Genomic DNA, 12383 nt, shown 5'->3' with positions numbered 1-12383 from the left:
TTTAATATAGTTAATGTAACTGAAGCCATTTTTTAAAAAGATTTATTTATTTATGCATACAGAACTAGGGTACAGGCCAGAGGTGCAGGGATGGTGAGAGGATTCACCAGAGACAGAGTGAGGAGCAAAACAGATCAACTGATGAAGTCCACTGCTGAGGGAGCAGTGAGTGGGCCAGGAGAGGTCTGCTGAGCCATGTGGGTCACCTCCATGGTGGAGATCAGCCCTCAGGGGCTGAAGTGGCTTTAGCTTCTTAGTGCTGTGCTTTAATCCACTGCGCCATCAGAGAGGGCTCACTGAAGCCATTTTTAATGATCACTATGGTTACTGTGAGGTGACTCTAGCCATTTCCTAAAAAAAATACTGCAGTATGTAATTTCCTTTTTTTTTTTTTTTTTCCATTTGCTTTCTCTGGCATTCACGTTCATTGTGAGGCAGAGGAAGCTTGGAACAGAATGTGTTCTTCTAGTGAAATGTCATACTGTCACTACTCTATCAGATATTGGGAAGACTGAGAGTGGCACAAAGGATGGTGTTTGCTTTTCAATGGCTGGCATAGGTTTGTCCCTCTAGTGTCGGTGGTCTGTCTCTCTAGCTCAGCAGTCATTATCAGGAGAAAGGAGTAATAATCCCTTTTCCCCACCCCAAGAATTAACCAAAACTAAAAGATGTGTAGCTGATGAATTGTTAACTGTCTCTAGCTGCCATGTTCCTGCTGTGTGCCGTCAAAGTCCCTGAGGCTGTGTCCGACATGCTGATGTCTGAATTCCACCACCCAGAGACCGTACAGAGGTTGAATGCCGTCCTGAAGTTCCACACGCTCTGGAGGTTTCGCTACCAGGTCTGGCCCCGGATGGAGGAGGGAGCACAGCAGATTTTTAAGGTAACAGACAATTACTGCAGGGAGCATTAGATTAGCAAACAACTCAGGTCTTGTTTCAGTCTTTGAACCTGAAATCCCCTATGTATGGCCCAAGAGATGCTTTATTCCCTCTCTCTCGGTATATAAGTTAACCTAACTCAAATATGCATAAATTCTTATTGCTAAAACAACTGAAGAGTATAAAGTAAGAAATCATGTCTCTATGAGCTATAAGATCGCATTACCGTCCCTGATATTTAGTATATAAAATTCGAGAGTACTGTCTTCCAGAAATTTTGCTGTATCTACGTAAGTAGAAGGTTTTTTGAGGGTGAAGTGATTAACACATTCAGAGATCACAAGTAGAGATCTCTTAGAACACACACAGAGATCCGTCAGTTGAAGTCCTTCATTATATTAATAAGTTAACTGAGGCCTGGAGAAGGTCATCCTGTGCGCTGTAACATTCTGTGCTTTATAAATTATGCCACAAATGTAATTTAGACTCATCCTAGCTAATGTTTCATCTGACCTTATTATTCTGATGCCAATTAACAGATCCCACCTCCCAGTATAAACTTCACCCTGCCCTCACCAGTGCTTGGAATGCCATCTGTTCCAATGTTTGACCCCCCGTGGGTACCCCAGTGCAGTGGCAGTGTCCAGGACCCCATTAATGAAGACCAATCTGTAAGTAACAGACACTTTCTTTACCATTTCTCCATGGGGTACATGGAAGAGAGGCCAACTATAATTGTGTGAAAAATTTATGCATTCTTTTCATAAGGTTACACAGTTGTAATAACAACACAGAAAATTAGCCACAAGCAATCTTTGTTCTTGTAAAAAGAAGGAACTAACATCTGGTACTAAGTATTTGTAAATGTCCACACCAACAGGTTTTTTTAAAATATAATCACAGCAGCAATCACCCTATAAAGCATTTTTTAAAATTATTCATCAAGGGCCCTCCCTGGTGGCGCAGCGTGTTAAAGCACGGCACTAAGCTTAAGCCACCTCTGCATGAGTTCGATCCCCGCCTGCCCAGGAGGTGACCCACATGGCACCGCAGACCTCTCCTGACCCGCCTGCTGCTTCCCTCAGCAGTGTACTCTGTCAATCTGCCTGTTCTGCTCCCCTCTCTGTCTCTGGTGAATCCTCTCACCCTCCGCATCTCTGGCCTTGTACCCCAGTTCCGTATGAATAAATAAATAAATCTTTAAAAAAATTTTTCATCGATTTCTTGGCCCAAAGTAATACATTTATTTATCATAAACAAATATATTTAACCTATAATATGTAAGCTGTCCAAAAGTTAGTGATATTCACTATGAATGAATAAGAAAAAGCACTCAACTTGCAGCCCTTGCTTCTTGTTTGGACCTTAGTCTTATCCATTCAGATTAATGGGTGTTATTCTTTAATGCCACTTTGACTGTCAGAAAACAAAGTTAATTTATTTTTGATTCTCACTTCTTTTAAAAGTTAGTTGAATATATGAAGTTAGGTTAAATATTTTATATGTCACATATTTTCTAGGCATTTGTAGATTTTTTGAGAACTGTTTCTTTGAACTCTTTACCCTTCAAAATATTTTAATTCTTCTACCTACAGTATCATGGCAGAGAGAGGCATAGCGGTTTCTTCTCTCATATACACAGTGGCTCCAGCATTTGAATCGCTGGGATAAGAATTCTCATAAGAGCTATATAGATTTAGATAATAGGATGGATTTATTTGTGCCAAGCAGAATCTCTATCCCAAGTTTACAGTAAATTTGAAACCAAGTCCACTGATTCTTTTTTTTTTTAAAGAATTATTTATGCATACAGAACTGGGGTACAGGCCAGAGGTGCAGGGGTGGTGAAAGGATTCACCAGAGACAGAATGGGGAGCAGAACAGGCAGATCTACAAGGTACACTGCTGAGGGGAGCAGCGGGCCGGTCAGGAGAGGTCTGCTGTGCCATGTGAATCACCTCCGGGGTGGGGATCAAAGTCGTGCTGAAATGGCTTTAGCTTCTCAGTTCTGTGCTTTAATCTACTGTGCCACTAGGGAGGGCCCATCCCCTGATTCTTACCCAGTTCTCTTTCTCTCATTCTACAAATCTTTTTTTTTTTATTTTTACATCATTTTGTACATTTTTTTTTCCCATCTCATTTGTAATCCCTGCGGGTTTCCCATTACCAAGTCACCCGTGTGCCATCACCATAATCCCATGCACTTCCCTCCCCCCCCAGTTTTTGATCCCATTCCCCACTCCACCCCCACAAAATATCTCTGGTATATGGTTGTTCATTATTCTTGTTATTTTCTCGCCTGGTCCATTATACTCCTGCTATGAGTGAAACCAGCCAGTATTTTTCTTTCTCTTTCTGGCTTATCTCACTAAGCATGATCTTTTCCAGCTCCATCCAAGTTGCTGCAAAAGACATGTGTTTCTCTTTTTTTGGTTGCTGGTAATATTCCATTGTATATATGTACCACATCTCTTTTATCCAGTCATCTACTTTCGGGCATTTGGGCTGCTTCCATGTTTTTCCAATTGTAAATAAAGCAACAATAAACATGGGGTACAGGTATCTTTTTCAATCAGTGTTTTTGTGTCTTTTGGGTAGATACCTAGGAGTGGGATTGCTGGGTCGTAGGGAAGCTCCATGTTTAGCAGTTTGAGGAACCTCCAAACAGTTTTCCATAGTGGTTGTACTAGTTTGCATTCCCACCAGCAGTGCAGGAGAGTTCCTTTTTCTCCACATCCTCGCCAACATTTGTTGTTGCTAGTTGTTTGAAGATGTGGCATTATCACTGGGGTGAGGTGGTATCTCATTGTGGTTTTAATTTGCATCTCCCTTATTACAAGTGATGTTGAACATTTTTTCATATGCTTGTTCATTCTACAAATCTTACCTCATTATAATGATTGAGCCTAACCCTTGGCTCTGAAAGTAAATTATTCTGCTTGTAAAATCTCTGGCCAGCTTATACACAGAGATGTGGGGCTACTATTATATGTACGCATTAATTCAAATTGGTAATGAAGCACTCCAGTGGCCATTTCCTTGCTCCAAGATCATTGACTTCTTCCCTAAAACTCTAGTCTCAGAAGGATTAGGATTAGGGTAAGAATACATTTTGTATTGCTACTTACCATATGCCTTTACTGATAGTAGATAAAATTTTACATTCAACCTCAGCAACACAATCAACTCTTATAATTTCCATTAAGTAACATTGTTTCTGCCAATAATGTTAGGTATTTTCAGTGTGATAGATAAATTGAGACACACAACTAATTTGTTTGTATAAGAAAGATATCTTTCTTCCACCTTTCCATGTTTATAATGTTCTTTTTTATTCATCTTATAAAATAAATGCCTCTAATTTAAAACCAGTTTAAAACATTTTTGGAAAAAGAGTACTGAAAATTTTATTTGATTTTAATATTTAAAGAGCTGGTCATTGATATCACCCCTATCCTAAAGATAAGTAGAATTCTTTCCAGAATTACAGACTTGTTTGAATAATCATTTTGATTGAATGAAAAAGAATATTTAGTTGTATGTAACCTGTTAGAAAGACAAACAAATAAATCCCTGTAAGAATAGATCATGGGTGTCCTGACATTTCCTAAGGACAGACTGCCATGTTCAATAATTCATTGGAACACTCTTTGTGCCTGTAACTTCACAGAGAAGTAGCATTTAAATAAACATTCTTGCATGTATCTATAGAAATCCTTTTCAGCTCGGGCTGTGTCCCGCTCCCATCAAAGGGCAGAACACATCCTGAAGAACTTGCAACAGGAGGAAGAGAAGAAACGTCTTGGTCGAGAAGCCAGCCTCATCACCGCTATTCCCATCACCCAGGAGGCTTGCTATGAACCTACCTGCACACCCAACTCAGAGCCAGAAGAAGAAGGTGCCCTCTAGATATGGGACTCCTTGGGGGAGTGGGGTTAGGGGCTGAGTCACAGGAAAGGGGAAAGACTGGGATTGAAATAAACAATTGATGACTTTATGGAGGAAGCAAGATTTTTTTTTTTTTAATGTTAGAGTTGGCCTGTTTTTAGAGATGGATGTTAGCCACAGTGAATGAGCCAATGTGGTAATGCCCCAAGCAATGACTATGATTAAGAGAACTGGTAGACCAGTGCATATAAAAACAGTGTAATCGATCTTTAATTATTCAAACATGTTAGTTTTAATAGTCTACTAACTAATTTAGGTTAGTCAACTAACTAATTTCAACCCTTACAAAGTTAGACAATCTGTTGGTTTTTATCAGAATGAATTATGAACCATTCCAAATTCAGTGATTCCTCTGCTTTTTGGAACCTTTGAGAGAAATGTCTCTTATTCTCTTTAGGTTTTTTTTTTTTTTGCCCCCTTTTCATCTACACTCCAAATTCCTTAAACAGACACATATACACTGAAAGTATAATTCTAGTTGCTGATAATTTTTTTATTATAAAACCAAAGTTCACATTCCCCATTTTCTTTGCCAGTAGAAGAAGTCACCAACCTGGCATCCCGCCGACTGTCTGTTAGTCCATCCTGCACCTCCAGCACCTCCCACAGGAATTACTCCTTCCGCCGGGGGTCCGTCTGGTCTGTGCGTTCGGCTGTCAGCGCGGAAGGTGGGTGGTCCTGCACGTGTATCGTTACTTCTCATCACGCAGCTGTTCCACTCTTGTTCCAGTTTGCTCCATCCTTGCTGAGTTCAACCTCGTTATTGTATCTGTTACCAAAAGTAGAGTCAGAAAGTCTCCAATGACTATTACCAAATTGTTCATTTCTTCCTTCAGTTCTACCAGTTTTTGTTTCCTATAATCTGGGCTGCTATTGATAGCTGTATATGCACTGTAATTGTCATGTCTTCCGAGAGATTGACCCTTTTGCTGTTATTCTTTCTCGGCCTCTGAGTTATTTTATCTTACAGTATATTTTGTCTGATGTCATTCCTGCTTTGGTTAGTATTTCTGCATCTAATATTTTTTTCTAATCGACTTACAATGTATTTGGATCTTTAAAACTAATGTATGTATCTTATAGACAGCATACTTTGTTTCTTTCCTATTTTGCTTCTTTTAATTCATGCTGAGTTCTATCTTTTTGGTGGGAGCAGTTAGTGCATTTATGTTAAATATCATTATTAATGAGGTATCTTCCATCTTAAATATGCAACATACAGTATGAAAGATAGTTTCTTTTCATCTTTGAACATACTGGTAATTCATTTTAATCTTTTGTCTAGTAAGTCTAACATCTACAGTTTTACAATTCTTAGTCCTGTATATGGGCCATATTTTATTGATTGTTTGCACACCTCATACTTTTTTTTATTTAAAGTAGACATTATCAATACTATAAAGGGACCATTTGAGCAAATCATATGACCTCTTCTTTCTCAGGGACTAATTCTGTAATAACTGTGCTTTGTGAAGTTTTAACTAAAAATTCTGATCAGTTGCAGTAGTCAGCTAATGATTGAACAGAGTTTTTCTTAGTACCTTGAAATAATCAGTGTCCCAACTTTTGCTAATTGAGCACTGTGGGTGTTTGAGGGTACACTCTCAAAGCTCTATTCGTTTAAAAACATTACCTTAGCCTTTATTGTTCTTTGTGCTTATGCCTAGTCACAAGGTCAGCCAAAAGTGAGAGGCAAGAGCCTTCCAGGTCTCTCATGCACAGCCCTTCACATGCATGTCTTACCCAGGTATATACTGGAATTTGGCAAAATCCCTGGATTATTTCAAAAGTCCTGAAGAAGTTTGTTTTGACACATTTTAGCTGTGTTTTTATTGCTTTAATGGAGAGGTACCTTTTCAAAGGTCCTTACTCTGCATCCTATAAATACTCCTTCCACATAATAGATATTCAAAATATTTCCTCATGAATCTATTGTAAAGTCAAGGCTGAGAATGATTTAACAAGTCTCCTATCCTCCAACCTTTGTTAGGCCCTCTAAATCACAAATAACCACATCAATTGCAATATGAAAATCATAGATTCACATAATTCTTTTGTGCTTTAGAAAAATGAAATAAATTTCATATCAGTAAGTGTTCAGTACCTTTCTCCCTTTCCTTGCCTACTAATACAAACTTTCCCTTTACTACATATAAAATTCCATATTTCATTATATTTCTCAGTGAAGATAAACATATCAATATAGTCTTTATTCAATATCTTTATTCTAATTGTGTTTTCTGTACCACATATTAGTGCTTATCGGCTCTTATATATTCACATACACATAACCAGTTGCTGCCAATTTAGTATCTATGAAAAATGTCTTAGACTCCATTGGGATTTTATCTTTTCTGACTTAACATTGTGAGTTGATCCACTTGCTCCAGAATGTCTGTGTTTCTCTTATGCTCCAAAACAAGAAGAATGTCAGGACTTGGGAGGTGGGTTGTTTTGGTGTTTGTTTAATGTGGAGAGGCATTCTGTACAGCTTCACCATTTAAAAGTTCTAGCATATTCTTATTATATTGCTAGGATTGTGCTATTGAACTGAGGAACATGATTGCAGTAGAATTACAATACTGACTAGAGCACCTGATTTCAACTCTTCCTTCAGATGAGGAGCACACCACTGAACACACTCCAAACCACCACGTGCCTCAGCCTCCACAGGCTGTGTTCCCAGCATGCATCTGTGCAGCCGTGCTCCCCATCGTTCATCTGATGGAAGATGGGGAGGTGCGGGAAGATGGAGTAGCAGGTACATTTTGGCTCTCAAAACCATCAGTGACTTTTAAAAATATTTACAGAAGACAATGTGGGTTCTCCTGAAGATATTATGGGTACATGTTATATGTACATGTTATAAATGTAGATTGTAACACGGTAATACTATCACTTTTTCCCATGTCCTCATCCTACAAGCCCAAGAAATTGCATTTAAGACAAACATGTGTGCACATTAGAAATCACATTCTTAGGAGGAAGTTAACATAAAATATGTTCATTATATTGCTTAATAAAATCTGAAAGTCAAAGTGTATTTTCTATATGATATTACTTAGAATACATGAAATATATATTTCATGTGTTTGAAAGATATGCTCCAAAATCTTTGTAGTTGTTTCTTTGATTGGCAGACTTAGCAATATAATTTTTCTTTGTCTTTTCCTACATTTGTTATGTGTTAAACATTAAATTCTTAAATATACTATAAAGATAACTTTAGGGCTCTCCCTGGTGGTGCAACAGGTTAGGACGAAGCACTGCAAGCTGGGCGCAGCCGACCTCTCTTGACCCGCCCACTGCTCCCCTGAGCAGTATACTTCATTAATCTGCCTGTTCTGCTCCCCACTCTGTCTTCGGTAAAGCCTCTCACCGCCCCTGCACTTCTGGCTTTTACCCCAGTTCTATATGAATAAATAAATAAATCTTTTAAAAAAAAAGATACCTTTAACTAATTTCAACATAAATAAAACCCACACCTATTTACTTATAAAGATACTTGAAAACTGCTATCAAAAAGACCACAAACAATAAGAGTTGGTGAGGATGTGAAGTAAAAAGAATCCTCATATACTGTTGATGGGAATGAACAGTCCCTATGGAAAACAGTATGAAGATTTCTCAAAATATTAAAAATGAATCTATCAGCCCTCCATGGAGGTGCAACATATTAAAGCACAACACTGGAATGCAGCCATAGTCACTTTAGTGTGAATTCGATCCCCAACCCCAAAGGTGACCCACATGGCTCTACAGACCACTCCAGACCCACCCAATGCTCCCCTCAGCAGTGTACTTCATCTATCTGCCTGTTTTGCTCCCCACTCTGTCTCTGGTGAATCCTCTCGCTGCCACTGCTCCTCTAGCCTGAACCCCAGTTCTATTTGCATAAATAAATATATCTTTTTAAAAATAGAATCTATCATATGATCTAGCATTATCTACCATATGATCTAGCATTATCTACCATATGATCTAGCATTTCCATCCTAGGTGTCTATACAAAGAATATACTTATTTAAACAGACATATAACTCTCTTTGAATTCAAAGAGATATGTTTGCTGTGGCACTATTTACAATAGCCAAACTATACCCTAAGTGCCCCCTAAACAGATGTGTAGATCAGAAAGATGTGATACACACACACACACACACACACACACGGTATAGTACTCTGCAACAAAAAATATAACCTTTTGCCATTTATAACCACATGGATGGACCTAGAAGGAAATGTGCTGAGCAAATAAATCAGAAAGGGAAAGACAAATACAGTGTGGTCAGTTATATGTAGCATTTAGGGAAACCAAACAAAGGGTCAGATAAATCCAAACCAATACCAAGCCCTAGGAATTTGACTATAGAAATGAGAATATCAGAGAAAGAGGAGGGGAAAGAACTAAGTGGACAAGGAGCACAGTAGTGAAGGACTATGGTGTTTTGGTAATGAGTGTGGTGTGGTAGCAGCTCCTGGAAAGAGAGATCTCTACCTCTAAATCACAAATAATATTGTAAATAGGATCCTTAAGTTGTTACCTAGAAAAAAAAAGAAAATTAAAATTTATAGTTGTATCCACTTCCAGCCAATATTAACTTGACCACTTTCCCCAAAGTACTTTTTTCACATTAGGTAGTTGTTTAATCTTAAACCTTCCTTAGAAACTCTATTTGTAAGTATGAGCATATTATTACTAGATCTACACTTTATCTCACTAAAGGAGATACTCTTTAAACAGGAAACAGTAAACATATATAATTCATAATTCATTCTAAACCAAAGCATATTTTTCTAAAAACAAAATAATTATTTTAGGAATCTCTTCATATAGCAGACAATAAAATAGGAGTTGAATTAACACCACTGGTAGTATTAAACAATTTCCAAAGAAAATTTCACAAAGGTGATGTTTTATTTTGAGATATCATTGCCATATAACATTGTGTTCATTTTAGATGTATAATTTATTACAGTAAGTTTGGTTAACATCCATCACCACATATTTAGTTACAATTCTATTCTTTTAGCAATTTTCAAATACATGGTTTGAAAGGATAGTCCACTTAGGTCTTGACCTTCTTCCTCCTCTGATAGTCTCAGTATATTATATTCTCAGAATTTAATAATTATTTCCTTTATAATTGGAAATTTGTACCTTTTTGCTACATTTTCTCATGTCTCCCAACTCAGTATCTCCAGTCTGGTAACCACTAGCTTTTTTTCTGTACATGTAGAATCTTTTAGATTCCACATACAAGTGAGATCACACAGCAGCTGTCTTTCTCAGTTGGACTTACCTCACTTTTCATAATGCGTCCAAGTCCATCCATTTGTCAGAAATGGCAGGATGCTCTGCGTTTCGTATGGCTGAAGGATATTCCATTACACATCACAAGTATTTTCTTTACAAATATTAGTGCCTAAAGACTACTCTCTACCTTTTATTATAAATGCAAATGTTCAGAAACAACAGCAAAGAGAATGAATATCTACCTTCCAATAGAAAAAGTTGTCAGAACCTTTTTAAGGGACAAGGAAGACTTGTTAAAGTTATATAAATTTTTGTGAGCACTTTATCAACTAAACTTAATGTCCATTTAAGACAAATAATTCCATTTCCTTTTTTCTCTAAAGTAAGTGCCGTGGCCCAGCAAGTTTTATGGAATTGTCTAATTGAAGATCCATCGACAGTTCTAAGACATTTCTTGGAAAAACTGACCATCAGCAATAGACAAGTAACTTTTTCTTTCTTTATAGTGTAACTGTGACAATGTATGTAAAAGCAAGCACTGGACTTCATAGTGCTTTGTCCCCAACATTAACATCCTCTGGCACTTAGCCAACATGTACTTCAGATGATGTTCAAGGTGCACGTGACTGAACGGGGCTGTTTCCTTTGTAATTGCTCCTTATGAATACTGTGCAATGCTGGTGAGGACCCTAAATTTCCAAAAGATGCTTCGTTTCTTAAACAAGATTATGGACCCCATGACACTCTATTACTGTGTACATTTGTTGATTTTTCACTTGCCTGATAGTCTATGATCCAGGTAGGATTATTACAATATTTTGGAATTCGCCCCCCCGCCCCGGGTGGCACAGCGGGTTAGGACACAGCACTGCAAGCTAACCACAACCGCATCAGTACAAGTTCGATCCCCACTCCAGAGGTGACCCACATGGCATGGCAGACCTCTCCTGACCTGCCCGCTGCTAACCCTCAACAGTGTACTTGGTCCAACTGTCTGTTCTGCTCCCCACTCTGTCTCTGGTGAATCCTCCCATTGCCACTGCACCTCTGGCCTGTACCCCAGTTCTGTATGCATAAGTAAATAAATAAATCTTTTAAACAAAAAGAATATATTGGAACTCTCCATTAATGAAAGATTCTAATTTACCAAACTCCCTTATAAAATAGTATGCCAAATAAATGTAGTTTCCTGAGCCATGGCAAAATATACTGATGATTACAAAATATACTGATGATTTTTTATTTCTTTTATGAAAATATTTTCAGTGGAACAGTTAGTTTCTGAAAGGTAAAGCTATTTACAGACATCTCAGTTTATTCTCTCTGGGCCCTGTTTTATCTCCTTGACTTGGAAAGTAGAAAGCAGAATTATGAGGCTCAATAAATTTGATTTATTTTATGGTTTCCCAGCATAGGAACTCGTCACATTTCCATCACATCTGGCAGCCACAGCAAATAGAATTGAATTAATATACAGTTTTCCTGTGATTTACCTCTGACATATAGCACAGATTACTTTCTTATTAAAAAAAAAAGTGTAGGATAAGGTGTGACAATGGAGGAAATACCAATGAACATGGATTAAATACAGTGTATTAAAATGGATAAACATAATAGAAATCAACATGTAGCAAAAATAAGAAAATCTCCTTCCTTCCTCCCTACTAACATCCAGCCTTTCAAGAAATTCATTTCACTTCCTACAGTATGATAGCTGAATGAGATGTGGAAACTCTTTCCTTCTTTCAGGATGAGTTAATGTACATGCTACGCAAGCTTCTCTTGAATATTGGAGATTTTCCCGCTCAGACGTCTCACATCCTATTCAACTACTTGGTAAGTTTCAACCACCAGTAGGTCATAAGTGTTCATTTGCAAGTAGGAGGAAGCAACATGAGAATGAAATCTTTGGAAATATTTAAATATAAGTTCCCGTCAATTATGTAACTAAATGTGGTTAGCGTTTAAGTAAATTCTCTGTCTACATGGGGAGGCCCCTCCTGGCACAGTCCTTGCCGTGTGGTAGCACCCAATAGATGCCAGTTTCTTCTCTGTCTTCCTTTAGCAGTATGCAGCTCTCTTATTAGTCCTCAACTTTAGTGTTCTGTTAAAAAACATGTTACTGGGCCCTCCCTGGTGGCTCAGTGGGTTAGGATGCAGCAGTGCAAGCTGGCCACAACCACTTCAGTGCAAGTTTGATCCCCAGCCCCAGAGGAGATCCACATGGCGCGGCAGACCTCTCCTGACCTGCCCACTGCTCCCCTCAGCAGTGTACTTCATCAGTCTGCCTGTTCTGC

The 12383-nt window shown here is 38.2% G+C and overlaps 1 protein-coding gene across 1 annotated transcript in view; it reads left to right on the top strand.

Annotated features, from left to right (window-relative positions):
• UNC80 (unc-80 homolog (C. elegans)) overlaps positions 1-12383 on the top strand; it is a 181056-nt gene that overhangs the window by 109752 nt on the left and 58921 nt on the right. The window contains exons 31-37 of the mRNA XM_004674811.2: positions 702-883; positions 1421-1552; positions 4593-4779; positions 5366-5497; positions 7447-7590; positions 10470-10570; positions 11836-11922. Coding sequence (XP_004674868.1) covers positions 702-883; positions 1421-1552; positions 4593-4779; positions 5366-5497; positions 7447-7590; positions 10470-10570; positions 11836-11922 — 965 coding nt within the window. The remainder of the gene's footprint in view (positions 1-701; positions 884-1420; positions 1553-4592; positions 4780-5365; positions 5498-7446; positions 7591-10469; positions 10571-11835; positions 11923-12383) is intronic.

Source organism: Condylura cristata, unplaced genomic scaffold, assembly GCF_000260355.1.
Source record: "Condylura cristata isolate star-nosed mole 26May11 unplaced genomic scaffold, ConCri1.0 scaffold00002, whole genome shotgun sequence".
NCBI classification, from domain to species: Eukaryota; Metazoa; Chordata; class Mammalia; order Eulipotyphla; family Talpidae; genus Condylura; species Condylura cristata.
The sequence above is the reverse complement of the archived record's forward strand: the minus strand, read 5'-3'. Positions and strand labels throughout refer to the sequence as shown.